A 25,240-nucleotide genomic window follows, 5' to 3' on the forward strand; every position below is an offset into this window, starting at 1 on the left:
ATCGTGCAGATGGCTCCTTCCATGCGGGTTTACAGGCGGGGAAGCCGTGCACTTGCGGGATTTCTCACGCTGTTATTTGTGCCAGATGCTATCTCCAGGTTGTTCAGCCAGCCACTCTCAGCTCCTCTGAATTAGGAGTGGTTGGATACTGTTTGTCTCATGCAATGACGGCACATAAAGAACGCCATCTCACAAAGCTGAACAAGTGTTGCATATTGGACACGGTCTCGCCATGTAGTTCATGCACGGTAGCCCGAGACTCCGATTCTAGACAGCCATAGTTCGTATTGACCACAATCCTCAGCTTCTCATTTGCCAGATTTCATTTCCGGGGGTCCGAACTACAATAAGCTTCGTTGTGGGTTACATGTGCAGTGCTATGTCTTTCCTGGCTAGAGCGCACGTCTCTTAACTGTCTCAAAGGAGATGTGCAGAGCCTACAGGCATATAAAGCCACACTCAGAAGAGCAGTACAGGAATCATGGTCTTTGGCCCTTCAATGTGGTGACTCTGCTTCGCATGAACGTTCGCCAGTCGTTCTGATTTACACTTGGAAATATCATCCCAGCATGGCGACCATCACTGAAGAGCCGGTAGTGGAGATCCCGGTCGATACTCCTACGAAGCTATTGAACCAGGACGCCTCTCTGGAGTTGTTGAAAGAGTTACAGGATCTTCGCGCTAGAATTCAAAGTCTCGAAGAAAACCATGCTAAGATTCCCGAGCAAGCTGCAAACAATGAGGAAGATGACAACCACAGCCATAATGGCTCTGCCTCCACCGATACGGAAGACGAAGAGACCAGGCATTACCCATGCGATGATTCCGATGATGTTATTATGGATCTCCGTTACGTGAAATGGGACGAATTCAAGACGATGTATGCCGAGGAAAAACGTCACGTCATCGATGTCTTGGAGGGTCCTGCGCAATATTGCTGGCAGCAAATCGAGAGAAGCATCCGCCGCTTCGGAATCCTTGCCCTGATCAGGGCTGAGGAGAATGAAATGAAACCAGAAGGAGATCCGAAGCCCAAAATCGATACTGGCGGCGCCGAAGATGATCTCCCTGAGCGTATTCGAATCAACTCCAGTCTGTTAGCGTCCATCTTGAAAGATATTGTTTCCAAGATTGACCAGTCTGCCCCATTTGTCATCTTACGCCCATACAAAGTACTCGTCGGATACGACGAGGAGATCCGCGAGCGGCATCGACAGCTCGCTGCTAAATGGAAAATAGAGAGTGGACATGAGGTGCTGGATGATCCTACACCTCTAGAGCCAGGCAAAGAGCCAATTGATTCTCGTCAGGCCTTTCGTGCGCTCGACTGCCTTGTCAGTTTCATGGATCGTCATCTCAGTCCGGTAATAAGCCGCCATCGTGCTCTACTGAAAAACTTCACTCCAGGCCCATCGACTATTGACCCAACAATCTCTTTCAGCAATCTATGGTATCTATTCCACCCAGGTATGCAGGTGGTTTGTTGGTTCACTCCGGAGCAAAGTGCACCACATGTCCAGCCAACCAATCGTCCAAGTATATGGAAAGTGCTGCAGGTTTCTGAGGGACGACCAGTCCTGGACTCCAGCTACTCCGGACGGGTTAACCCTTTCGTCATCCGACTTTATAAGATTGGATACGATGGAGAGCAATTCGGCGTGCTTTCACGAGACTTTCATCTTCCTCACTTCAGTGGAGAGCGCCCCATTCGGTCTTTGGGCATAGTCCCGACTCAGTTTGTGAGCGGCTACCCAGCGCTGCGCGATAAGTTATTGAAGCAAGGCGAGCTCTTTGCTACCTTCGCTACCCCACAACATCGTTTCTATTCGGGGTCCACCCTAACATGCCACATGGATGGCGCATCCTGCCCGGGAAGCTTTAACAGACGGACCGACTATATAAAGGGTAATATCATTGTTGATTTCAAAACAGCCCGCAACGAAGACCCGGACTGGGTGCCCAGCTTGTCGATTCCCAGTACCATGGGAGGAACAGGAAGCGAAGTATCCGAATCTTTGTATATCCAAGTACTAGCAAACCGCGAGTCTAAGGAATATATTCGATCGTCTTCCGAAACGATCTACGACGACGATTGGGTGGACGCAGAGTTAACCAAGGACTTTATCAGCGACGATGACTTCCTGGCTCGGCAAGGGCCTGTCCCGGAACAGCAAGTAACTAGGAAGGAATTCTGGAGCAAAGATGAGCTTGTTATGATGCCCGACCGTGCTTGCGCATGGGATCTCCATCGCCGTCGCTGGGCACTTTGCGACCTCGAATGCATGCGTCCGGTTCCTACCGACGATGGCTGGAAAAATCTCAAATTGCGGCCGGGTCACAAGAGAATGCTCTACGCGCAGGTGAAGCGCCACTTTGCAGATAGAAAGTCGAAGGAAGATGGAGAAAGCCCACAAATCGATCCGGATGTGGTCAAAGGAAAAGGAGAAGGCCTTATTATCTTGCTCCACGGCGAGCCGGGTGTAGGCAAGACCTCGACTGCTGAATGTATGGCGGCTTGGCTTGAAAGACCACTGTATCCGATCACCTGCGGTGACTTGGGGACAAGCGCGGAAGTAGTGGAAGACAAGCTGAATCGTATATCTGCCCAGGCTGAGGCGTGGAATTGCGTCCTACTACTAGACGAAGCCGACGTCTTCCTTGCGGCGCGCAGCAAAACGGAGTTGGAAAGAAATGCCATTGTATCAGGTGAGCATCTCCCCCTTCGACTCTAATTGACAGGGACTTCCATCCTTACTGACATTGACGTTCCAAACAAAAAGTCTTCCTACGAGTACTAGAATACTACAAAGGCCTACTATTCCTGACCACCAACCGAGTAGGATCCTTCGACGAGGCCTTCGTCTCTCGCATCCACCTAGCTCTCTACTACCCGGGGCTTAACAAAGGCCAGAACCACGCCATCTGGGAGATGAATCTAGAAAAAGCCAAATCTCGAAAGACATCATTAACCATCGACACCGGCCCCATCCTGGAGTGGGCTGACGCAAACTGGGAGCAGAACAGTAAATCCAGGACCCGCTGGAACGGGCGACAGATTCGCAACGGATGTCAAACCGCCATCGCGCTGGCGGAATTCGAGGCCGAGGAAACGTCCAAGCCGGTTTTCTTGCAGGTTAAGCACGTCCAGCAAGTTGCAGCTGCGTCCAAGGAATTCTATGACTATGTCTCGCGCGTCCTCGGAGCTGATATGGCGCATCGCGCCTTTGTTGAACGGTTACGGTCAGATGACTGGGTGCCTAATATGTCGGGGGATCGGGCTCTGCATAGATTCTCTTCTGGCTATAGCCAGCAGTCTATGAGGGCTTCTGAGGAGGTTATGTCGTCTCCGAGGAATCGGCGTCGTGGTGGTGGTGGTCGTGCGAATGATTTTGTAGGTGGTGCGGGTGGAGGTGGAGGATCTCCTCGGACTATCGGTGCTCAGCAGTGGCAAGTTGATAGACGTGAAGACTTTGATGAAATGGCTTTGTATCAGTCTCAGTCGAGGCATCAGATGCAGAAGATTCAGGAGTCCACTGGACGCGGCATGTCGGATGTGCACGGCCTGCCGTTCGATGATGAGGATGATTATCCTGATGATTTTGAGTGAAGTATTAGTTGTTGACTGTATTGTGAGTTTAATGTCCTAGTTGCACGAGAAAAGTCTACAGCAAATGAAGGAACAAAACAGTAATGCTACCAAGGCTCTGACTATCGTCTGCCATATTTTCATCATATAAACTACAGACACTAGATACTGGCTACTTTTATGATCAACATAACCATCTAGTATACCCCTGCCAAGAGGAATCATATAAGAAACCTCTCCATGTACCCCAACGCTCCTGTAACCGCCTCTTCCAGAAATGAAAACCATCGTGAATATACTGCAACCTCCCAACTCTACACCCCCAACCTCCTACTCACCCCCTCCGTCCCAGCCGCCTTCTCATAATCCACCGGCCTTCCCAAATCCACCCTCCTCCCCAACGCCCTCCTTATCACCCAATCCTTACTACTAATCTCCTCCTCGACCACCCCCTCCCCCAACGCCGGAATCCTATCCGACTCCAACCGCCGCAAAGAAACCTCATCCTCCGGCCTCGCAAAATACACCAGACTATACCGCGTGAACCCCGCCTGCTGTCCCGGCGGCGCGACCACGCGATGAATATTTGACCGAAACAGCCCGTTCGTGAACTTCACCATCGCATCACCGAGATTGATTATAGCATGGCCGGGTAAGGGGCGGACGTACGTCCATTCTGCGTCCGCTCCGGGAGGGAGGACCTGGAGGCCTCCGAGGCGGTTGAAGAGGATGGTGACGCTGCCGAAGTCGGTGTGTTCGCCTAGGGTGGGGTTCTGGGTGGTGGTGGTGGTGGTAGGAGGGGCCTTGATGAAGCGGATTTGGTCCCCGCTTGGGGCAGATAGACGGTGGAGGTTGGGGAGTGTGGAAGAGGAGGGGAGGGAGAGGCTGGTGCTTAGGATTGAGAGGAGGAGGGTTACGATGTTGTGGGAGGTTTGGATGAATGATGAGAGGAGGGGACGGGATTCTTGGAGGATTTGGGGGGATGGGAGGGGGGGTGTGATGAGGTTTAGGATGTCGTCTTTGGAGACCTATGTGGGTGAGTGTTAGTATGTGTGTAGGAGGGTGTAATGGGGATGGGATAAGAACATTGTAGAATTCGTTCCCGTCTAGGTTGCCCTGTCTGTCTGCTATCATGGCGCCTTGCGCTTTGTATCCGTAGTAGGAGTTCTGGCTGGCGAGGTCGTATTTCTTCTTCTCGTCTAGGGGAAGGTCGAATAGACGTTCGCCGATTGGGAAGAGCTTGTCTGCGTTGGTTAAGAGGGCGATGCCCTCGTCGGCGTCGCGGAGATCGAGGTAGAAGAACCCGATGTCTTTGCAGGCTTGTAGGAGGTTGTGGGTTTCGGTGGCATCGTGGGCTTGTAATTTGGAAAGTGAGAGACGGAGGAGAGGGGCTGTAGGGACGGAGGAGGGGAATGGAGGTAGGCTGCTTGGATTGGACATTTTGGTTGTTACTGTTGGCTGCACATTCGTTCTGGTGGAAATGTCCCATTATCGACCAACTGTTGGTAGAGTATATATAGTTTGTGATATGCGGGGAAGACGTTTATGCCGAGGGATGATCGGCAACCATACTAATGTGATTCAGAAAGGCCGGACATTCAGACATAGAGCATATTATGTATGATAAGCTGTCATGTTATCTAAGTGATACATCGTGCTCTATACTCTGATCCGAGGGCTTCTTTGCTGCATAGGTTGATGTTGTGGAGGCGTAGATTAACAGACAAGACCAGATGCGGGGACTGTATATGTATGTAAACCTATTTCAGGAGCCATATAGAAGACGCTTGTAGCATTCCTGATGTAAAGATCGTCTTTAGGTTAGCACTCATTATAGTATCGTCAGAATTGAGCTATTAACCATGGTGGCCAAGTTGTAGGCGAGGCCTTGACTTAGCTTCATCAAGTCACAATTAGCGTTGAAGATACTTCAAGCTGATCAATCTTTTCCCAGGGACAACCCTGTAACTTCATCAAATCATAGTAACAGAAGAAATCGCATGTGAATTTATTCCTGATGAACTGATGCTGAATGCAAGAGTCTAAGTTGCATACATCTCCAACCAGCGGATCCAACCCAATCAGCATGTGATCTTATCAGCAACTCCGATAACCACCAATTTTCCAACACCAACACCATCAACTCCGTCACCACCACCACCACCAATAAATCACCACTCCAATCCCCAACAATCACCCGACCCCTCCCTCACAAAACCAGAACCATCCATAAAAATGACAACCCCCAAACCCCACATCGCACACACCCTCCTCTCACGCGCCCACTCCCCCGACACAGCGACCCAACTCTTTACCGAGCGCATAAAACAAAAGCCACTCTACGTGCGGCCAACATCCCCAACACCAGCCGACAACCGCTCTCGGCGTCGCCTCCACCGCCTCCGCAAGAAAGAGTACTTCCTGCGCAAGCAAAAGCCGCAGCCTTTATCCGCGCGTCAGAAGCGCGCTTCGGGGCTGTACGACCTCCCCAAGGAAGAATGCAAGTATGCGATTTTCCAGGAACTGCATGGCATGTGGGTGCGGTATATGCAGGATATGTTGGACTTGGGGGAGAAAAAGTTCAAGCCGCCTATGACGCCGCAGTCGCATGGGAGTAAACTCTCCAGTGCGGATTTTCATGGGGCGGAGGTGGAGGTGGTGAGGAGTCGGTGTGAGGGGAGGGTTGGGGTTAGGGGCATTGTGGTGAGGGATACGAAGTTTACGTTTGTGGTGGTTACGAGGGGGGATGAGGTTAAGAGTATGTTTTTTTTTTTTTCTTCCCCTTTCTTTTCGTTCTTTGCTATTGATGATTGATGAAGTTTGGATTGGGTGTGTGTTGCTAATTGTGGTTGTTTGGTTTAGCTATTCCTAAGGAGCAGACTATTTTCCGGTTTAGTGTGCCTTTGCCTCAGGCGGATGATGCTGATGCTGATGGGGCGGCGGTGGCTGGGGAGGCGAGTGCTCATTCTGAGAAGAAGGAGGAAAAGCTCGTGTTTGAGCTTCATGGCAGTCAGTTCCAGAATCGGCCGGTGGACAGAGCGAATAAGAAGTTCAAGTGGCGGAATGTGGATTATATCTAGGCTGGCTGGGTTGGTGGAAGGCTTTTATTGGAAATGATCGTTAGACCGCTTTATGGTGGACTGGCACGAGGGAACGGTCAGGGAGACTATCCTGCAGAACTGGGTCCACGAGTATAGTCTGACCATAGTCGTGGTAGACTACTCGAGGCTGACGCGCCAGGAGATGCACCATCGAGAGTACTGCCGTCTGCAGCACATCTGACAGGCTTCGCATCAAGCAGGCACGGGCCGCTACGGAGATTTTGATCCATATGATGTTATCAGGAGCTCATACAAAGGCACAGGACTTTACTCGGCCTTCGCACCAGCATTTGATTATCGATGGAGGGATTGATGCTCCTCTCACGATGTGAACGAGTCTTGCTGCCGAGTGAGTCCTTGGAGTGAAACAGACCGATTGCCTTGTCAGCACGGTCCAGCAGAATATCCCAAGGCTTTCGAGACGTGCCCTTGTGCATAAGAGGCCGAGACCTGATGATTTGGTAGCAACTACAAGTGTACGCGGAGATGATTTGAATTGTATAGTTGAAGAATGATTTCGTTTAATTCCTTGTTTGTTATTCAGCCATGACATGATCTTCAAGGCTGTAATCACCTCCAATCAAAGTCCTTTACGTCGGACTGCGCTGCCTGGGGCGTGCTGGAGAATCGACAGCTGTAGAGTATTCTCGTAACCTTGTCAGGTAACCGCTCTACCAGCTGCTTCGAGGATTGGCTGCTGCAATCAAGCCCGTAGGCATTTCTGCTGGACTTGAGAGAGCGCCTAAATGCAGTTTGCAGCGCTGCACAGCTCCCTCTGACATGGCGCTTCTACTCCACCGAGGAGAAAAGCAGCAATGGAATATGCTGCAAGCTGCGCGTGCAGCATGCGGAGCTCAGCTTAGAGACGATCAATAAGACCGAAGAGAACGTCGAATATGGTTCACATCACATTCCACCCCATTCAATGCTGAAAGTCCTCACACTACTGGGATCCCCAGCATCCGATCCCTCGAGCTTCTTCTCAGCTCCCCCAATCATGAACCCCTTCTTCACACCAGTACCTAGTCGACCTCCAGCAACAATGCTCATCAAATCCAACTCTTCATCCCATTCAGCAGACACACTCAAGAAGTGGGAATGGAACCGTAAAGGATCACCGGGATAAGCAAGATACTGACACCCGAATCGCAACCCAGGGGACAGGTAATATCCTTCAGAGTGAAGGTGAGCGAACAAAGGGTATGAGGCAGGCACATCAGGAAGCGGTAACCGCTGCTCAGCAGACCACTCATACGGAAGAGGCGGATAAGACGTAGCAGGCGTGACTCCCATAGCAGTGCCAAAGGGAGCAGCAGCAGCAGCAGTGGCGGACGAAGAACGGCGCGACGACTGCTGATCGTGTGCGAACAAGTCAACAACCGGGTCTTTAGCAGCAGCAGCCTCATTATTAACAGGGTCAGGCTGCTCCTCCTGCTGCTGCTTTTCAGCAAACTTCTTGGCCTTGGCAGCCTTCTTTTCTTCTATTTTCTTTAAAGCCTTCTCGCGTTGCTGCTCCTTCCGGTCGTGTTGTAGTCGCATAGCATGCTGGCCTTGAGATTCTAGCTCACGGAGATACTTCTTGCGATCCTCTTCCATGAGGGCTCGCATTCCGTCCTTTTGGACTTTTACCTCGTCTACAATGCATGCTACACCTTTCTCCACGAGCAACCGGGCCTCTTCCGGCATTAGCTTCAAGGGCAAGCCCAGGAAGACATTCTGTTGTGGGATTTGAGGCAATGTGCCGCTTAAGACGCCGCAAATGTGATGCTCGCGTCTCACATACGTAACTGCATCAATTGAGAAGAGAAAGTAGCTACCCCCAATATACGAGATCGGAATAGGAAGGGTGGGTTCGATATCCATATTTTTTAGCGACTAAGGGGCACAGTTCAATTTATCAAGGGATCTGCTGCTGCGACTGAATATGAACGTTAGCGTTCAGATTCCAATGAATGGCATGGATGAAATGTAAAAGCGCAAGAAAATGCTATTCATTCTCGATACGTTTCTCAATCACATATGCTCGTTTTAATGAGATTATTTTAATGAGCTTCAGGGGATTGACAGATTATAGTATTTGTATAATCATGCAAGCAAGGGACAATTGCGCAGAGAGGATAGGATCACTGCTTACCATCAATACAACTCAGCATTATAGAGTATCGAATTGAAGAATGAGGCTCGTGGACTTGGCCAGCAAATCCAGATTGTCGTTGAATGAGCGATGGGGATGGAAGCGAGAAAAAATATTCGGTGGGGTGGAAGCTCTTAAAGAGCTGCGCTGGAAGTACGCCTTTCCTATTCAAGCTAGTGGAGTGTTACGTGCTTAGTCATATGTGGGAAAGTTGATGCTCTTCAGCGAGTCCTGGAAGCTACCACTAGATGATAAGAGTCCGTATAATCATTATCTGAAGCTGTTCAAGTGGCTCTATTGCCACAAGTCAAAATGAGCTTCATGTCCTTGCTGTTCCTGGTGTTCTTTGCACCCTTTTTGCTACTCCTAGGTACCACCGCTCGCCTATTCTCCAATGACAGCTACTGACAGCTCGAAGCATATCTAGGCTTCTCGAGATTCATCGCACCTCGTCTTCGGTCTTATTTCTCAGCATCACCTGCCGGACCGGGGCTTGACTCATACGGAAGACACTACCTCCGATCAATGGTCAACACTGGGTCCGCCATGTCCGAGCAGATCGAGCTGCAGAATATGCTGGATGGTTCGGATCACGAGGAGTGATTGTGGTCTGATTTTGGCTATCCCAACCCATCGTGAAATCTAGAACTCAAGATCCGCCTTCTTTGGCATTGCACCCGTCACCGCTGCATCCTGCCCTTCCTTGTCTCCTTCAGCTGGCGGTAAGCTGAATGGCTTGATCTCGAACCTCTTCCGGCTCAGCGTGAAAGCCCAGTCCTGTCCGATGTTCTGATCGCTACCACCGCCACGTTCGTGCAGTACTGGCAGACGATGGACTTTCAGCATGCCCTGTGGTGGTTCTTCCTGAGAAGTAGCGGCACCCGAGGTTGCGAGAGCGTCGGAGGAGTGCGGGAAGGGACACAACTCAATGACACCGTCACTCAATAATTCCATCCATCGCACAAGTCCTGTGGCACGGGGGAAAAGAGATAGGGGCAACGTGATCATCGCCGTCACGCGCGCACCCTGCGCGCTCATCAAAGCTCTGAGAGAGTGTAGGAACGGCAGAAGGTTGTCGGGCTGACAGGAATCGGGCGGGTATATCGTGGGGTTCAGCAAGGAAGGAATGAGGATGCGATGGACAGTATTTGGTGGACAAGAGGCAATTGCGGCTTGAAGTCGTTTATGAATCGACACGAACAAGGGCTCGTTCGATGGCGCGAGGGGTATATAGTTCACGTTGGCGATGGAAGGATGAGTGAGGCGTTTCGTGAGGTCAAATGCATGGCAGAATGCTGGTCGCTTGTCCACGTTTGGATCCGTGGCAGATTGGCTCTGATCTCCTGAGGGCGCTGCAGAGCGTGTCTGTTAGCACACTATAAAGTATCACTGCGATAATCCGACAAGACAGTATACCTCTTGAACCAGCAATCCCCGCTCCAAACTCGCCCAGACGCTCATATCGCCAAGCGATCTTCATGCGCTCTCCTTTCCGTTTATCTTGCTTATCATCAACAGCATCAGCCGGACCTAACAAGCCCGGAAGACTCCTTCCCCATTGTTCAGGCATTCCCACGACATGAATCTTTTGATCTTGCACCACACCCTCTGCCGCATAGTATCTTAGCAATGCACCCGCAAAGTCCGTAGTCCCATTCTCCTCAATCAATAGCGTCTTCCCTATGGGAAGACCTCCATGCCCAGCTAAAAGGTTATCCAGCGACGGAGTACCAGTGGAAGTAGTCGGCCGCCCATCGTCGGGGGAGGGGCGAACACCGGGAGTCAATTCTGGCGTCGCAGGAGGCTGTTGCGGCTGTGCGTTAGCATTAACAGCACCAGTGCGATCAGCGCCTGCCGAAAGACCAATATTTCTCTTGCGAAAAGACATCGTGTAAGTTGGTAGAATGATTGGAACGCAATGAACCGAACGGGAATACTTTGAAGATTTGCTGCGGGGCAGCTCCGGGAAAGTAAAAGCGGCGCCGCGCTAAAAGTCGAGCAAAAAAGCTGTCCGCCCTCGACTTCTTCGCTTTCACCTTTTTCTGGCGCTACCACGACCACCACGCCTCTTGTTGCCAGCGCACGTCTTATCCCTTCCGACTACCGTCTTTCGCGTAAAAGCCGATACCCTACATATTTTGCGATTTAATTGAACGCTCGAAGCCACCATCGCAACCATGTCCGACCCGTTACTCTTCGAAGACACCTTCACGATCACCGCGATCAACCAGCAGAAATATGACCGTGTTTCGCGTCTGAGCTGCAACTCTACCGACACCCTTTCGCATTTCACTCTCGATGTCAACTCCGAGCTTTACCCTTGTGTTGTTAACGAGTCGCTGAACATGGCTCTGGCCTCGACGCTTTCTCTGGATGGCAAGGATGACTCCGGTTCGAAGGGCTGGAGAGAGGTCGGAATGGGCGAGCAGACCTTGGCTAATGACTACGATTATGTCTGCCACGGCAAGGTTTACCGCTTTGAGGAGGGTTCCAGCCAGGGTAACATGTAAGATTATCCCATGTGTTGCGGATCGCCGTCTGCTGCGGATTTCTTCGCCGTGTGACCGAGATCGATCGTTCTTTGTACAACAGCTGACTAAATGCCGCGTCTAGGGCCGTATTCATCTCTTTCGGTGGTCTTTTGCTTTACCTCGAAGGTCCTTACAAGAAGCTGGCACCCTTGAGGATCGACTACGTGTATCTGCTCCTGAAGAAATAGACAAAAAAGAACTTTCACGACCATCACATATAGTGTTCAGAAGGTCTGAGGCGTTGGCCCGTTCTGTCTCGGATAGTCAGAAAAGTCTTTTGCATGCTTGGGGTACTTTGATTGCAGCGCCGGCGTTTGATTGGTGATAGGGTATATCAAATAGAACATTAAATCTTGCTTCTCAACACATTTCTGATTCCATTTATGCGAGTCAGCATGTAGTTTATACCGTCACGTGTGATGCGGTCGGGAACTCCAAGCGCCGATGCATCCGTGCGATGATTTCAAGATAGTCCGGCTCGTTCTCCGGTGTCAAAATACCATGTCGGACGAAAAAGTCAATCAAGACAACGGCACAGTTGGGCTTGAACTCCCCATTAGCCAATGCCTGCTTCGTCTCTTCGATAGTGAAAAGCTTGAACTCTTCGACTTCGGTGTCGCACGGCTTGGGGATAATATCAGCCCCGACCTTAACATCGAAGATATATTCGACCTCCGGCTGCACCAGGTCCGTTTCACCTCCAGCCTTTGCACTCCGGACATACGTGTACGTAACACATCCGGCCGGAGTGGCATTAGCCCTGACAACGTCTTCCGGCAGAGACGCTTCCTCCATCGCCTCACGGACAAGACATTCAAACGGGTGTTCCGTGGTGCTCATTCCACCCGCCACGGAGTTATCAAGCATACCGGGGTATGTCTGCTTTGTTCTCGAACGCCTGGGCACCCAGATGCGTAGACCATTCTCGTCCTCCACGTAAACGGTCGAGTGTACGCCGTACGAAACGACACCGAATAGCGGGGTAGCAGATCGTTCCATTTCCAGGAGGAATTTACCTCCTGGTCCATAGATAGGATACATCTCATTGCGCCATCCCTTGAGAATATCAAATGTTCCCAGCTCCACCGCCCTGTTCAACGTCTTGGCCATAATCTCGCTGCGCTGTTGAGGAGTCGCATCGGCCGGAGCAAGGAGGGTGACGCTCCGGTTGTCGGAGTCAATTGCCCACCATTCCGAGGGCAAGTCGAACCGCTCTACTGTCGAGTTCAGAATATACCCGAGAGTAGCATCGCAGCCGGCGACCTTGAAAACATGGTAGTTCTTCAGATGTTCAAGATAGGATGCGGGGCTATCTTGGTAGTACGGAAATCTGCCATGCGGATCTGACGATTAGAATCCAAGCGATCGGTACGGAGGAAAGAGAAACAATTACCTATCGCACTCAATAACCAACTCAAGATTTGACTTGCCCATGATGCCAAAATAATGTCAAAAAAAAGACGTATATATACAAGCCCAGAAACCTAGTGAGTAACAAAACACTAACAACAATCACAAGGTCAGCCGCGGGGTGTCTCCCCCTACCAACGGGATGTTCTTCAACCAGCCTAGAGCGCGGCGGGCGGGAAGGGAACCCTTATCGATAAGGGCAATAGCCAGAAGACGGGTATTTCGTCACCGAGTCTTTCTTTGAGATTCCATCATGGAACGCGCCAGGAAATTCTTCAAAAGGCTGGCCTAGCTAGCTTGCTTTCTCCACCTCCCGGAAGCTCCAAAGAAACAACCCTTTTAAGCCATGCGTCGCAATTCCCTCCGGCTGTTTCTAGTCCAGCTATAACAATACACCATTAAGATTCAAACCCTCTCCAACCAGATCGAGATCTGATCTACATGCTCTATACAATACAACACTCCTAATTCGTCATCATCATCATCAATTGCCCACCATGTTCTCCGTCATCATACCAGACCATCCGTGCCTCACAGACATCGTCGCCGTCGAAACACAACCAAACGGCCAAACCACAAAATTCGCCTTCAATTTCCCCCTCCCGCCCAAACTCACTGAACTCGTCGTCTTCTTCCTCCCCGGCACTGTCCTCCCGCCCGATACCGCCGCTGCGATTTACATTCAATTCCCTGACCCGAACAACAATGCACCCCAGTTCAAGTTTATCGGAGCGCTAGCGAATGAAAGACCCTCTGCGATTCTCAAAGTCCAGGCGCCGCAAATCCCGGGATTACAAAATGGCAATGCGATGGCCGGCGCAGCTCCAATGGTGACGTTGGGGATCTCGCTTGAACCTGTTCAAGCTGTTGCACCGCAGGTTGCTGCGCTGGAGGCGGAGCAAGCTGGTGGTGGCGCCGGGCAGTCGCTGGAGTTGGTACGACATAACCGCCAGCAGAAGGAGATTACTACGAAGGTGCTGGCGCAGAGAATCATTGGCAATGCGTTTAATTTCTTGGCCAGCTTTGCGTCCGAGGATCCGAGCAATAGAGGACAGGAAACTGTTCCGTTGAAGACGTTTCGCGATTGGTGGACGAAGTTTGAGAGGAAGGTCGAGATGGATCCGACGTTTTTGGAGAGGGAGGATCCGTCGGCTTCGGGGTGATGTGGTGCTGTGCTTGTTTTATTTGGATTTGGGTTGTTGCTTGGTTCGGAGGGTTTGTCGATTTTGAGCGTTTGCATTTCGGTGGTTTCTTTTTTCTCATTTCGGTGTCTCTGATTTTATAGGTCGCTCTATACCCATCGTTTATGGTCATCTGGCTAGATGCGCTTGGGTTTGAGGTTTTAACCATTTGCATCTTTAGTGGATAAAAGATATGATTCCTATTCTTGATCTATCTATGTGCGTCGCTTGAGATGGAGTTTGTCGGGTAGCCAGGCTATGAAGGTATATCAGCCATTAACCCTGGCAGAAAGTATAGTATCGCTCTATATGGTCAGGTATGCTCAAATCAAAAACTTCAGGAAGGCCATGGTAATCGCGATGCCGTCGTGTGGGAGACCTGCGCGACTCAAGGCATCTTCTGATTGTTCTTTCGAGAAGAGACCAGATGCAGTCCGCATATTGATGATCTCGGATATGATATCTTCTCTGAATTCGGGATGGCCCTGCAGAGCAATCAACTTCCCCGGGACATACATGCCCTGCACGGCACATCTCGGGGAAGCGCCCAGGGACACTACCTCGGATGGGTATCCGTATGCAATGTCTTGGTGCATTTGATGAATGCGCTGTAACAATAGTTTGTTAGCATAGGTTCAGTACCCCACCATAGAAGCTATATGAGAAGTCTGAAGATCGGTGGGAAAGAAAGGTAGTAGACACACAAGCTTATCCCTCCCGAACAACTCCTTTCCAGTCTCCGTCAAGTCCACCTCACACACTGCAATTTCCCATCCTGCAGTGTTGCGACCAACCCTGGCGCCAAGAGCACGTGCCAGGATCTGATGGCCGAAGCAGATGGCGAATATCTTAACGCGCTTGTCTTCAAAAGCTTTCTTGGTGAAATCAACCAGCTTCAGGATCCATGGGTGGTTCTCAAAGGAATCATGTTCTAGGAAACATATGAGTCACAGGGAGCGCCTTGCAGAGAGAATGCATGCTGCACGATGCGCGGGAGGGTACGGGGGAAATAGGTAGAAAGGTAACTTACTGGACCCGGACAAAACAACTGCATCTACATCCTCCAGGTTGGGGTATTCTTGCGCCGTCACCACGTCCCAGCCGCTAATCTCGAGGCCGGTTTCTGGGTCTAGCTTATCGGGTTGACCTAGTGCTGCAGCACTTTCACGGAGTAGGAGGGAGAATACACCGCGATAGCCTCCATATTTGTTGTTTACTTTCTCGACTGGGGTGTCGCATTCAAGGATGGCGATACGAAGCGGGGGCATTGTGGTGGAGGGAGGGGTAATTCGGTGATTCGAAGGCGGAGACCGGAGAGGAAAGCAGGTGCAGGAGCAGGTTGAAAAGCTAGTTAACTGTGATGCAAGCTGTTCGCAGATTATGGTTCGATCTGCTTGTTGGATATGCGCAATGACTGTGTCGGAAATGGTGGCCTGGACAGGTAAATCTGGTGTATGAATCACCGTTGGACCCTCTTATCGAATGCGCTAGTCTGTTATCAGTCCCGCCACCTCCTTCGGCTGTGCCTCCCGCTCGGACCGATTCCATCCATAGTCTTTTATTCAAGAGGTTCTATGTCTCTCTTTGAAAATCTCTCAAAGACAATGCAGTGTTCTTGATAAGGAGTATACACGGTGCACCTGATAGGATGGCCTTGACTAAAATTTTGTAAGTAGTGGTTGATCATGCATCTCGATGCGGGGAGGATGTCATAGCAAAGCGGCCACCGGATGGCTCTTGCTTTCTGGATTGGAGGTGATTGGAGGGTTGAAGAGTAAATCTTGTTCAAGCATTGGGCAGAGACGAATACAAAGTATCCAGTTGCACACCGCATGCAGTCGGGATTGAATCCTGCAACTAGTTGGTGCAATGTGGCAGGGTTCTTTCAGCAGCACTTATTTACTGAACATGCAAGCCGCGTGCATACAGCACTGTGTCATCTGCTAAGGCTGATCCATTGACTTGGGGCAGTACCGGCGGCTTCATTCTCTTCACCTGTCTAAAAGAAATCACTCATCCTTGGCTTCGGAAAACGACAGAGCTCGGCTAGTGGTCCGATCAATGTCATAAGAGAAAAGTAACCATTGGTAGAGACATGATGGTACCTGGGCCTGACAGTTCGCACGCCATCAGCTCCGCAGATGACACAGGTGACTACTGCATCCCCATAGATAAGTGCTAAAGTAGTGGATAGTCCACTCCGTCGGTATTGATGCCTTACCGAGATGTACTCTGCCGGTATCGCTGTGAGGGCCGCTATCCCGTTTTAGGTTAGGTTTTGCAGGGTGCATACACGGTTTGGGGTCCGATGACTGCAGTTGAGCCAATCAGCAAGAGTAGACACACGTGATGCTCTGGGAGTGGGCCGAAATCGCAGCACGAGCAAGACACTCATTTGCGTGCATCAAGAAGGATCCTGTCCACATGCATCCTAAACCCATACTAAAAGATGAGGGGTTGGAGGCAGCAATGCCGCTAACTGCGCTTATCAAGACAGCTTCCAGGGTTTGTTGGCTTCATGTCTACCATGACACTTGAAGAACTTTGACGGGTATGTCCAATTTTGGGCTCCTCGTGCCTGTGAACCAACCAATGCAGCCGTCCAAATCGGTGGAGAATGGGTTGGTCTTTCCGCGCAATGAGGTTGAGCAGGCAAAGGCTGACCGAGTCGAGTCATATCCATAGTTCCGTGCGGGAGGGAATCCACCGTGCCGCAGCATGCATTCTTTAGTGCCACTCACCAGAAAATCCCTCTATAAAATTTGTCTCAGCCAGTCTCCCCGTCTGAATTACATCTCCCTTTGTAGGCTGCTCCCTTTCCTTTTCTTTCTCAATTATCTTTTTCTTCTTTGTATGAACAAAGTTTCAGTGGAGATATTCAGTTTCATATACTATGTTCTATGGTCTTTAAGTTTATTCGAAAGTCGTATTCTAGAGTGATTATTTGATCCAATCTCCTTCACCGCATCTACTGCGATTATGACTTCTCCCCATGCAACAGATGGAAAGCCACCATCTTCCCTCCAAGCTACTGAATCTACGCCACTGTTGCATGAATCTTCCCGTCAATCATTATATATCAGTCAAGAGGATACGACTGTAGATAAGGATGTGGATCCAAGCCTGTCCTCAACCCTCTTCGCCCCCGAGGAAGACCCGGCATTGCTTAGTCTCTCCAGAGTCACCTCAATCCCGCAAGGGCTCGATGTTGAACCTAACCTCGAGCGACTCCCTTCTGCTCCAGTGAGCCAGAAACAAGTGCCCGGGGATGCTGAAGATGGAGTTGCCGGTGAGCCTACTGGCTATGCTTCACGGTTCATCAATGTCTCACCCATGAGATTCTGGCTTATCTTCTCTGGTATCTTGATGGGATACGTGATCGGATTTTTTGACTCCACCTTGATGGCTTCGAGTCACCCTGTTATAACCTCCTACTTCCACGCTTCGAACTCCGCATCTTGGCTATCGACCGCGTTCCTATTGACATCTACCGCTTTCCTCCCGCTTTTTGGGCGCATTTCTGACACATTTGGAAGGAAGCCAGTCTACCTTTTCGCCATTGCCATCTTTTTCGTCACAACGGCATGGTGCGCAGCCGCCCAAAGCATGTTCAGCTTCATCGCTGCTCGAGCGTTTTGCGGACTCGGAGCTGGTGGTGTGTTCTCCATGGGCATGATTCTCTCCAGTGATCTCGTGCGCCTTGAATACCGAGGCGTCTATCAGTCCTACATCAACCTCTGTCTGGGCATTGGTGGTTGCCTTGGCTTGGCCTTCGGCGGGTTCCTGTGCGACCAAGTGGGGTGGAGAGGTGCGTTCCTCGTGCAATTGCCCTTCATCTTTGTTTACTTCATCGTGGCAGCTTGGACAACCCCTGCCGACCTGGGCTTGAAGAGGGCCAAAACAGAGAGGAAGAGTCTGATGCAGCTCCTCAAGAGCATTGACCTTGTCGGCTCGTTCATACTTGTCGTCGGTGTGACTTCATTGATTATGGGACTGAATCTGGGTGGTAATGTGTTCAGCTGGACTCACCCCATTGTTATCACGTCCTTGATCTCATCCTTCATCTTAGCTGTTGTTTTTGTTCGCTATGAGCGGACCGTGGAGCGGGGAGTTATGCCAATTTCGCTATTGGTACAGGAGCCTCGTGCCAGCCTTATCTTTGGAAACTTCTTCGGCGCCATCTCCGTTAACACCATGGTCTTCAATGCGCCCCTGTATTTTCAGGCAGTCAAGCTAGCTACTCCGACTGACTCGGGTCTCAGGCTAATTGGCTCAACTCTTGCGGTGACGATCTCCAGTGTCTCGACAGGCTTCATCATCACTTGGACTAAACGGCTTAAGCCAACCATCATCTTTGGCGACATCTTTCTACTGCTCGGTGGTTGCGCTGCCGCTTCCATGGGCGTTGGTACGCCTGATTGGCTTGCGATGGTTTGCGTTTCGCTCTCCAGTCTCGGACAAGGATGCTCTTTCCCCTCGCTAATGGTATCGGTTCTTGCCACTACTGATCAAGAGGACCAGGCCGTGGCCACGACGACCTTGGGTTTGTGGAGAAATCTCGGATCGGTGATGGGTGTCGCAACCAGCAGCTGGATCTTCCAGAACACCCTCGTGTATCAACTCGAAGAGACGGTCACCGGCCCAAACAAGGAGGATGTCATCCTCCTTGTTCGCAAATCCGTCCAAGCAATCGCGAAACTCGATTCAATGCATCAGCAACAAGGTAAGTTTTGGAGATATGTACCCGTGGAAGTTAGAGATACTGAACCTTGACTAGTGATCGGAGCGTATGCTGCTGCCCTTCGCGCTACTTTCTTCTCTGCTGCCATCTGGGGTGCTCTCATGCTCATTCTGCACCTTCGAGTCCGAGTCCCCAGACTGGGAACTAAAGCATAAGAACTTGAGCTGCTGATCTGCTACAGTACATGGTGTTGACCGAAGGAATGTAGACGGCGATAAAATAGACCTCTCTTGCAGCTGCTATCTGAGCAGCACGTTGCTGAAGACCTCATTGATTTACGACCCAATGCCAAAAGTTATTGATAAAGGTAATGTTGAACAAAATTGCGAGCTTTTATAAAGAGATGCGAACACTTTACAGCAAATCATATAATTGAAAATACGAATTTGTGAAAGATGCCACTTCAAGTAGACTATGAAATGAAATCATTGAGCGGGACCGTATCGCTTCTTTGTTCTGCCGCGGTATCGATCTGTCGCCTAGACCATTCTGGGACTAGTCTCACCTACCCGGAGTCACGATTCCCCGCGGATCTTTTGAGATTCCCCAGTCTGTCTCTATTGCCAGTGTGAGTTGGTTGACGACACTTCATTGTCTCCTTCTGCTGTTAATCCATAAGGTCTGACTGTGACTGCACGCTATTATATATCACTTGACATAAGCTAACAGCAATTTCGAGCAGATCAACGACCCTTAGATCGCTTCCAAATACCGGTGCCTATGCATTTAAATTTCGGTGTCACCTTGAAAACCTTCGAATCGTGCGCAAATCTTCGATCAGAGTTGGCCATCCCTGTCAACTACGTCACTTCTCTTATCGGCCCCGAATATCTATGTGAAGTGGTGCTGCGTTAGGAAGCCGGACGGCGCTATAGATCTTGTGGTTGGCAGAATGCTCGGGAGTGACAGTTTCGGGGGCTGAATCTGGGGTTTGCTGATGATCATAACCCAAGACTGGACGATATACTGTGATTCAGGCTCGACGGGTTATCGTTGATTGAAGCAGCCTGACATGGCGTCAGCTCTCAGTGACCATGTCTCTGTCCCGTCGGACCTGGATCTTTCGCTGGACCTGACCGCTTCAGGGCAGATCACCGATATACTAGAGTTCGATCTTGACGAAAACAGTTTGGCTGTTACGACCGAGGCTATCACACAAGACACGAGCCCATCCGACGAGGGCGGAGTTTCAACACCAAACAGCACATCGTTGGATGCGCCACGCCCGTCAGCCGCCAAGCGAAAAAGCAAGATTGTCCTTGCGAAGCCGAGGCGAGTGCGGACAGGCTGCTTAACATGTCGGGAACGTCACCTGAAGTGCGACGAGGCTTTGCACCGATGCCAGAACTGCCGGAAGTCGGGCAGAGTATGCAGGCGTGGAATTCGCCTAAACTTCATAGATATCCAGAAATCGACACCCCCGCACTGCGTAGTCCGTATACCAGCGACGGGTGTGACTTTTCGGGATGAGTCGCGGCTTATAGCGTCTGAATATGTGGGCGGGATTGAGAGATATCCTCCCGAAGTGGCGGAACCTTCGTTGGAAAAGGGGAATGCGACAGGGCCTTGTCTGACTCCTAGTCTGAGTGCCTCATTCGTACATGGCTTCGGGACGCCCCAGTCCGGGAGTCTGGCAGGGCCGTTTAGCGGCCCACCAAATGCCCCTGCTTTTTACGGCCAGAGTGCATCCTTTGCCCCGTTCAGGTCCACAAAAGATGGCCATATAAATGCCATCAACCATACTTGTCTCAACAACCCAGAGGAAGTATACCTGCTGCAGGTATTCGTTGAAGAGGTCGGGCTATGGATGGATTCGATGGATGCGGTGAAACATGTAAGTTGTCGATCCTTGCGACGTGTTGTCAGTTGCTTATTTCCATAGTTCACGCATATTCTGCCATTCCATGCGCTCGAAGAACCTATGCTTCTCAAAGCCCTGTTGGCATGCGGTGCGAGGCATCTTTTCCACGTGGACGCCTCGTACGGGGAGGAGAAGGCCGCAGAACATCACAATGTCGCCTCACAATATCTTCTTCGCTCATTACAAGACCCTGATCGTGACTCGGCTCTATGCGCAACTACGGCGATTCTTCTGAACATCTACGAGTTAATGTCTGGCCGACCAATTCAGGGCATGAGCCACATTGCTGGTGCGCGAGCTTTAATCAAAGAGTGTCACTGGAATGCCAAAACGCCGGGACTGGGAGGTGCTTGTTTCTGGTTGAATGTAAGCATGGAACTACTCAGCTGTTTGCATTTCAATTGGACGCTTTCCTGGGACCCGGACACGTGGGGCGTTGAATTGGATCTGAATCACGCACAGCCAAGTGTTGCAGGCAATGAAGAAGCCTGGACGCATCAGATGGTCTTCATTTGCGCCAAAATTGCGAATTTTCGATCGTTAGCCCAACCACCGGCACTGGAGGCTGCCAACGACGTGCGGATTAGCCAACGTTATCAGGAATGGTGCACTTATAATGAGTGGTGCGATCAGTGGGCTCGAGCTGTACCGCGGTCCATGATGCCTCTGGGATATATTCAGTCGTGGCAGACAAACTCTAAATCCGTCTTTCCACAGATATGGTGAGCATCGGTTGATCTATTCGCACATGCCATATTAACATTTACAGGCTGATCAAGCGTTCCACGATCATCGCTCGACTACTATACCACACTGCACGCATCTTGCTTACGAAGACCAATCCTGTCGAGTCAGAGTACAGTGCCGAGATGCAGACCGTACAGCAAAGCCATGCAAGGGATATCTGCGGCATCGTGGCACACTCCAGGGATCGGTACGTTGACTGCCAGGATGCATATAATTGAGTTAATGGCTAATATGAAGCAGCGGAGTGGCGAGTCTATCAATACGTTTCCTCGCTATTGCGGCAGAGTGCCTGGCAACTAGGGAAGCTCAACAAGAGGCCTTGGGCATCCTCGAGGACATCATAAAGCAGACGGGCTGGAAGGCAGAGCACGTGAAGCAGGAGCTTCAGGAAGCCTGGGGCTGGAGTGACTCTCACGGACCTCCAATGCATATGTCGGAAGATATCCTAGCGTTATTCAACAGTGACCATCCTTTGACCGCGGATCATACTCCCGCCCGGCCTAAGGTGCCAGCTGGGGTGATTAATCCGCTCATGGCGACTGCGGACTTTTCGATGGAGAATCATCCATACCAGGATTACTATGTTGCGCCACATCGTTCCATTAGCCATTATCCTTTTGGGGGGTTTTAAATGTGTGGCTGTCTATATTTCTGCTGGCGTTGAGGCTTGACTGGTTTGATTTATGGAAGGGGCTTGTTTAGATACCACTAGAGTTGTGAGGTTTATGTTTTGGTACCATCATACCGTGATGCTTAGACACGGATATCATCGGTGATTCATCTAGCATTGGCCGGGAATATGTCATTTATATCCTTAGCGATCTCCCCCCACCTTCACAAACTCTCATCAGAGATAACCATCTTTCATTTTCATGATTTAGGGCTATCTTCCAACAGCCTCTTATACGATCGAGGTGATACAACATGCAGTTTTCATAGAGGAATAGCTTATAAAAGGCCCCGCAGACTGAACTTGCAGCGCAGACTGCTGATGAAATGCTGATGAATCGCGGAAACACTTCCGTTTAGGTACTTTGGGCCACTAGCTTGCCAAATCAGACGGTACAATCATATCTCACATGGACATGTTGATGTCATGACTTGGAATAGAGATAACAAACTCTAATCCCCCAGATCAGTCCTCCTCCCCGGTCTGCCTCGGGAGAGCCGAAAGACTCGAGAACGATATTGATAACTCTAATATACCCAGAGATGATCCAGGCTCTGGCTATAAGAGAACCAAGATCCATTCTATCGTATTATACGAGTCCTTCGCCACACGGAACAGGGCCCAAATGATCCCTTCCACTGATTCTCTTGTCCCTCGGTGCCAAGTACACAGTGACCTGCCGTGAACTTTCCATCTACTACCGTACAGCTGCGGGACTCGTGACGTGTCCTATCGCTCCCCACAACTCAATTCTCTCTCCTCGAGTCATAATTAACCTTGGCCTAGGATGGCGAAATCCGGGGTAATAGATCTGCGGGGTCATCCTGCGGGGAAACTTTCGTCTATGCCTATCCCTTTGACAGCTATATAATGCCATCCCATTACAGCAGTCAAAGAATGCATCCCAATCCTCCATTCCGAAGCCCCCAAACATGAAAGAAGAATCCCCCGTACCCGCAGCAATGGAAACAGAAAAGTCCTTAGAGGCATCTCACATTGAAGATGCCGAGAAGAACAGCATCCAACCCGGCGAATCCCTCGACTATTTCACTCCGAAAGAGAAGAAAAGACTCACGAGACGAATTGACATTCGTCTGGTAATTCCACTGGGTTGTCTATATTGCATCAGTTTGCTGGATAGAACCAACTTGGGAGCTGCCTCGGTTGCCGGGTATGAGCTTTCCAGTCTTCTTTCAACCCCGCTTCAAGGCCGTGGCTTGGCCAAGAGATTAAGCTAACTCAATTTGTTGTACTGATAGGATGCAGGAAGAATTGAAGATGAATGCCAAGAATAATGGTTACAGTATTAGCTCGTTGGTCTTTTTCATCACCTATACCGTCTTTCAGCCCCCCATGACGGTAATTATTCGGAAACTTGGGCCGAGGCTGTTTCTTTCTGCTATTGTTTTGATGTGGGGAATCGTGATGATTGTAAGTTTTATGATTATGGGGTGTTATACTGTTTGGAGGTGGTAGTGGAGGCGTTGACTGATTACAACTAGGGCTTTGGCCTCTCGCCAACATGGCCAGTGCTGGCTGGACTGCGGGTCATTCTTGGTGCCCTGGAAGCCGGTTTCTACCCAGGATGCGTCTACCTCCTTAGTACCTGGTACCCTCGCTTCGAACTACAGAAGCGGAATGCCCTCTTCTATCTGATTGGCAGTACGGCATCCGGATTCGGCGGTATTCTCGCATATGGACTGATGCAGATGGATGGACTCGGCGGCAAGTCCGGGTGGAGATGGATCTTCATTGTACTGCCCCTACCCCACAGACCCTACAGACAAACACTAATGCAGACCACCACAGATCGAAGGCATCCTGACCTGCGTAATGGGCATCGGATCCTACGCCATCCTTGTCGACTTCCCCGAACAATCCCCCAAGTCATGGCACTTCCTCAACGAATCCGAGGCCGCCTACGTGGTAGCTACCATCGAGAATGACCGATCAGACGTCTACATGGAGCCATTCACATTGAAAAGTTACCTCCGCAGCGGTGCAGATAGCAAGGTCTGGGCATACGCTGCCATGTATATGCTCACCACAGCGAACAGCTACTCCATCGCTTACTTCCTTCCCATCATTCTGGAAGATAGTATGGGGTTCTCGGTAGCAAAGGCCCAGTGTCTGGTGGCTCCGCCGTATGTGGCAGCGGCGATAGTGATGTACACCCAGGCGGTCTATGCCGATAGATGGCACCTGAGGGGGCCGATCATTGCTGCGAATGCTGCCATGGGGCTGCTGGGGCTTGCGCTGTTGGGGTATCTAAAGGAGTCAGGGCCACGGTATTTTGGGGTATTTCTGGCGACTATTGCTGGTGAGTTTCCTTCGCTTGAAAGTATAATCGTCATGCTGATGGATGGATAGCGAACGCGAACTGTCCAGCGCTAGTCTCATGGCAAAGGTAGCCCCCCCCTTCTATATCTTATCACTCAAAGCTAATGCAGCGAACTAGTAACAACGTCCGCGGCCAATGGAAACGCGCATTCACATCCGCTACCCTCATTGGCGGGGGCAGTATCGGAGGCATCATCGGGACAACAGTCTTTAGGGCCCAAGATGCGCCGAACTACCGACCCGGGCTGCTGACTACGATGATCGCTAACGCGCTGATTATCGTGGTTGTGGCGGGACTCAGCGTCAAGTTCTGGCGGGCGAATAAGCGGGTTGATCGTGGGGGAAAGCCGATTGAGGGGTTGGCTGGGTTTAAGTATACGTATTAGAGAGTTATCGGGTGTAAGTTGGGGGCGCGGATACTGTTTGGATGCTGTTGTTGTAGGGTAGCAGTAGATGTCAGTATACATTTGAGTTCATCTATTCTATCATCTCATGGATATAGGTAGTGAACAAAGAAGCTGCTACCTGCATGTAATCAATTCTAAGGTACATCCCCGTTCCGCAACCAGTTGCCATTCCTCCGTCCACCAATGTTATTGATGTTAGACTCACCAGACATGTGCAGTTATCCCTATTCTGTGGATTGCAGTACTGATACCCACTTACTCTATTCGTTTCAAGTCTGTCCATCACAGACACTGCATTGAATAATTACCTCTTCGGGGAATACTGACAATTCACTAATAAATCCTTAAACTCGTACATCATCCAATGACTGCTAATGAATAAATAAACTGCGAATATCTATCACAGCATACAAACCCAATAACCCTCAACCCAATCCCTATCCCATCTAGTAAATCATCTACACCAAACCCTCCCACTCCCACCCCATCCCCCCAAACAAGGCAACCCATACAACACCATCAACCACACAC

The 25,240-nt window shown here is 50.5% G+C and overlaps 13 protein-coding genes across 13 annotated transcripts; 8 read left to right on the forward strand and 5 right to left on the reverse strand.

The window, feature by feature from the left end:
- Positions 1 to 429: 429 nt before the first annotated feature.
- On the forward strand, positions 430 to 3,700 carry BO85DRAFT_448743 (AAA family ATPase). The gene is made up of 2 exons (XM_025660007.1): positions 430 to 2,706; positions 2,781 to 3,700. Exons 1-2 carry the CDS (start codon positions 570 to 572, stop codon positions 3,605 to 3,607), a joined length of 2,964 nt encoding a protein of 987 aa, XP_025516645.1. The 5' UTR covers positions 430 to 569; the 3' UTR covers positions 3,608 to 3,700.
- A 53-nt stretch (positions 3,701 to 3,753) lies between these two features.
- Positions 3,754 to 5,206, reverse strand: BO85DRAFT_280741 (putative oxidoreductase, 2OG-Fe(II) oxygenase family). The gene is made up of 2 exons (XM_025655194.1): positions 4,673 to 5,206; positions 3,754 to 4,614 (listed from the first exon to the last, which is right to left on the reverse strand). The coding sequence occupies exons 1-2, from the start codon at positions 5,024 to 5,026 to the stop codon at positions 3,901 to 3,903; spliced, it is 1,068 nt and encodes a 355-aa protein (XP_025516646.1). The 5' UTR covers positions 5,027 to 5,206; the 3' UTR covers positions 3,754 to 3,900.
- Positions 5,207 to 5,729: 523 nt separating this feature from the next.
- BO85DRAFT_280745 (RNase P/RNase MRP complex subunit) lies at positions 5,730 to 6,800 on the forward strand. Its single transcript, XM_025655195.1, has 2 exons — positions 5,730 to 6,344; positions 6,449 to 6,800. Exons 1-2 carry the CDS (start codon positions 5,822 to 5,824, stop codon positions 6,664 to 6,666), a joined length of 741 nt encoding a protein of 246 aa, XP_025516647.1. The 5' UTR covers positions 5,730 to 5,821; the 3' UTR covers positions 6,667 to 6,800.
- Positions 6,801 to 7,416: 616 nt separating this feature from the next.
- Positions 7,417 to 8,914, reverse strand: BO85DRAFT_280755 (tRNA splicing endonuclease subunit SEN34). The gene is made up of 2 exons (XM_025655196.1): positions 8,822 to 8,914; positions 7,417 to 8,605 (listed from the first exon to the last, which is right to left on the reverse strand). Exon 2 carries the CDS (start codon positions 8,548 to 8,550, stop codon positions 7,594 to 7,596), a length of 957 nt encoding a protein of 318 aa, XP_025516648.1. The 5' UTR covers positions 8,551 to 8,605; positions 8,822 to 8,914; the 3' UTR covers positions 7,417 to 7,593.
- Positions 8,915 to 9,133: 219 nt separating this feature from the next.
- Positions 9,134 to 9,424, forward strand: BO85DRAFT_487438 (uncharacterized protein; the record flags this gene model as incomplete). Its single annotated transcript, XM_025663454.1, has 2 exons — positions 9,134 to 9,191; positions 9,249 to 9,424. 2 exons carry the CDS (start codon positions 9,134 to 9,136, stop codon positions 9,422 to 9,424), a joined length of 234 nt encoding a protein of 77 aa, XP_025516649.1.
- On the reverse strand, positions 9,272 to 10,721 carry BO85DRAFT_448751 (elongator complex protein 4). The gene is made up of 2 exons (XM_025660008.1): positions 10,238 to 10,721; positions 9,272 to 10,173 (listed from the first exon to the last, which is right to left on the reverse strand). The coding sequence occupies exons 1-2, from the start codon at positions 10,707 to 10,709 to the stop codon at positions 9,464 to 9,466; spliced, it is 1,182 nt and encodes a 393-aa protein (XP_025516650.1). The 5' UTR covers positions 10,710 to 10,721; the 3' UTR covers positions 9,272 to 9,463.
- A 125-nt stretch (positions 10,722 to 10,846) lies between these two features.
- On the forward strand, positions 10,847 to 11,716 carry BO85DRAFT_448752 (DNA-directed RNA polymerase core subunit RPB8). Its single transcript, XM_025660009.1, has 2 exons — positions 10,847 to 11,327; positions 11,435 to 11,716. Exons 1-2 carry the CDS (start codon positions 10,999 to 11,001, stop codon positions 11,538 to 11,540), a joined length of 435 nt encoding a protein of 144 aa, XP_025516651.1. The 5' UTR covers positions 10,847 to 10,998; the 3' UTR covers positions 11,541 to 11,716.
- Positions 11,637 to 12,869, reverse strand: BO85DRAFT_419622 (thiamine pyrophosphokinase-related protein). Its single transcript, XM_025657866.1, has 2 exons — positions 12,746 to 12,869; positions 11,637 to 12,682 (listed from the first exon to the last, which is right to left on the reverse strand). Exons 1-2 carry the CDS (start codon positions 12,784 to 12,786, stop codon positions 11,755 to 11,757), a joined length of 969 nt encoding a protein of 322 aa, XP_025516652.1. The 5' UTR covers positions 12,787 to 12,869; the 3' UTR covers positions 11,637 to 11,754.
- A 46-nt stretch (positions 12,870 to 12,915) lies between these two features.
- On the forward strand, positions 12,916 to 14,063 carry BO85DRAFT_280837 (OPI10 family protein). Its single transcript, XM_025655198.1, has one exon. It carries the CDS (start codon positions 13,260 to 13,262, stop codon positions 13,923 to 13,925), a length of 666 nt encoding a protein of 221 aa, XP_025516653.1. The 5' UTR covers positions 12,916 to 13,259; the 3' UTR covers positions 13,926 to 14,063.
- Positions 14,064 to 14,095: 32 nt separating this feature from the next.
- Positions 14,096 to 15,356, reverse strand: BO85DRAFT_280764 (type 1 glutamine amidotransferase). The gene is made up of 3 exons (XM_025655197.1): positions 14,974 to 15,356; positions 14,648 to 14,874; positions 14,096 to 14,551 (listed from the first exon to the last, which is right to left on the reverse strand). Exons 1-3 carry the CDS (start codon positions 15,209 to 15,211, stop codon positions 14,267 to 14,269), a joined length of 750 nt encoding a protein of 249 aa, XP_025516654.1. The 5' UTR covers positions 15,212 to 15,356; the 3' UTR covers positions 14,096 to 14,266.
- Positions 15,357 to 16,922: 1,566 nt separating this feature from the next.
- On the forward strand, positions 16,923 to 18,839 carry BO85DRAFT_458879 (putative MFS multidrug transporter; the record flags this gene model as incomplete). The annotated part of the gene is made up of 2 exons (XM_025661611.1): positions 16,923 to 18,666; positions 18,721 to 18,839. 2 exons carry the CDS (start codon positions 16,923 to 16,925, stop codon positions 18,837 to 18,839), a joined length of 1,863 nt encoding a protein of 620 aa, XP_025516655.1.
- Positions 18,840 to 19,696: 857 nt separating this feature from the next.
- On the forward strand, positions 19,697 to 21,923 carry BO85DRAFT_458880 (Zn(II)2Cys6 transcription factor; the record flags this gene model as incomplete). The annotated part of the gene is made up of 4 exons (XM_025661612.1): positions 19,697 to 20,518; positions 20,567 to 21,267; positions 21,315 to 21,479; positions 21,533 to 21,923. The coding sequence occupies 4 exons, from the start codon at positions 19,697 to 19,699 to the stop codon at positions 21,921 to 21,923; spliced, it is 2,079 nt and encodes a 692-aa protein (XP_025516656.1).
- A 1,001-nt stretch (positions 21,924 to 22,924) lies between these two features.
- On the forward strand, positions 22,925 to 24,688 carry BO85DRAFT_369805 (phthalate transporter; the record flags this gene model as incomplete). The annotated part of the gene is made up of 6 exons (XM_025655937.1): positions 22,925 to 23,133; positions 23,222 to 23,393; positions 23,465 to 23,716; positions 23,772 to 24,282; positions 24,333 to 24,369; positions 24,421 to 24,688. 6 exons carry the CDS (start codon positions 22,925 to 22,927, stop codon positions 24,686 to 24,688), a joined length of 1,449 nt encoding a protein of 482 aa, XP_025516657.1.
- Between the last annotated feature and the right edge of the window lie 552 nt (positions 24,689 to 25,240).

This window comes from Aspergillus piperis (genome assembly GCF_003184755.1).
Source record: "Aspergillus piperis CBS 112811 unplaced genomic scaffold BO85scaffold_7, whole genome shotgun sequence".
NCBI classification, from domain to species: domain Eukaryota; kingdom Fungi; phylum Ascomycota; class Eurotiomycetes; order Eurotiales; family Aspergillaceae; genus Aspergillus; species Aspergillus piperis.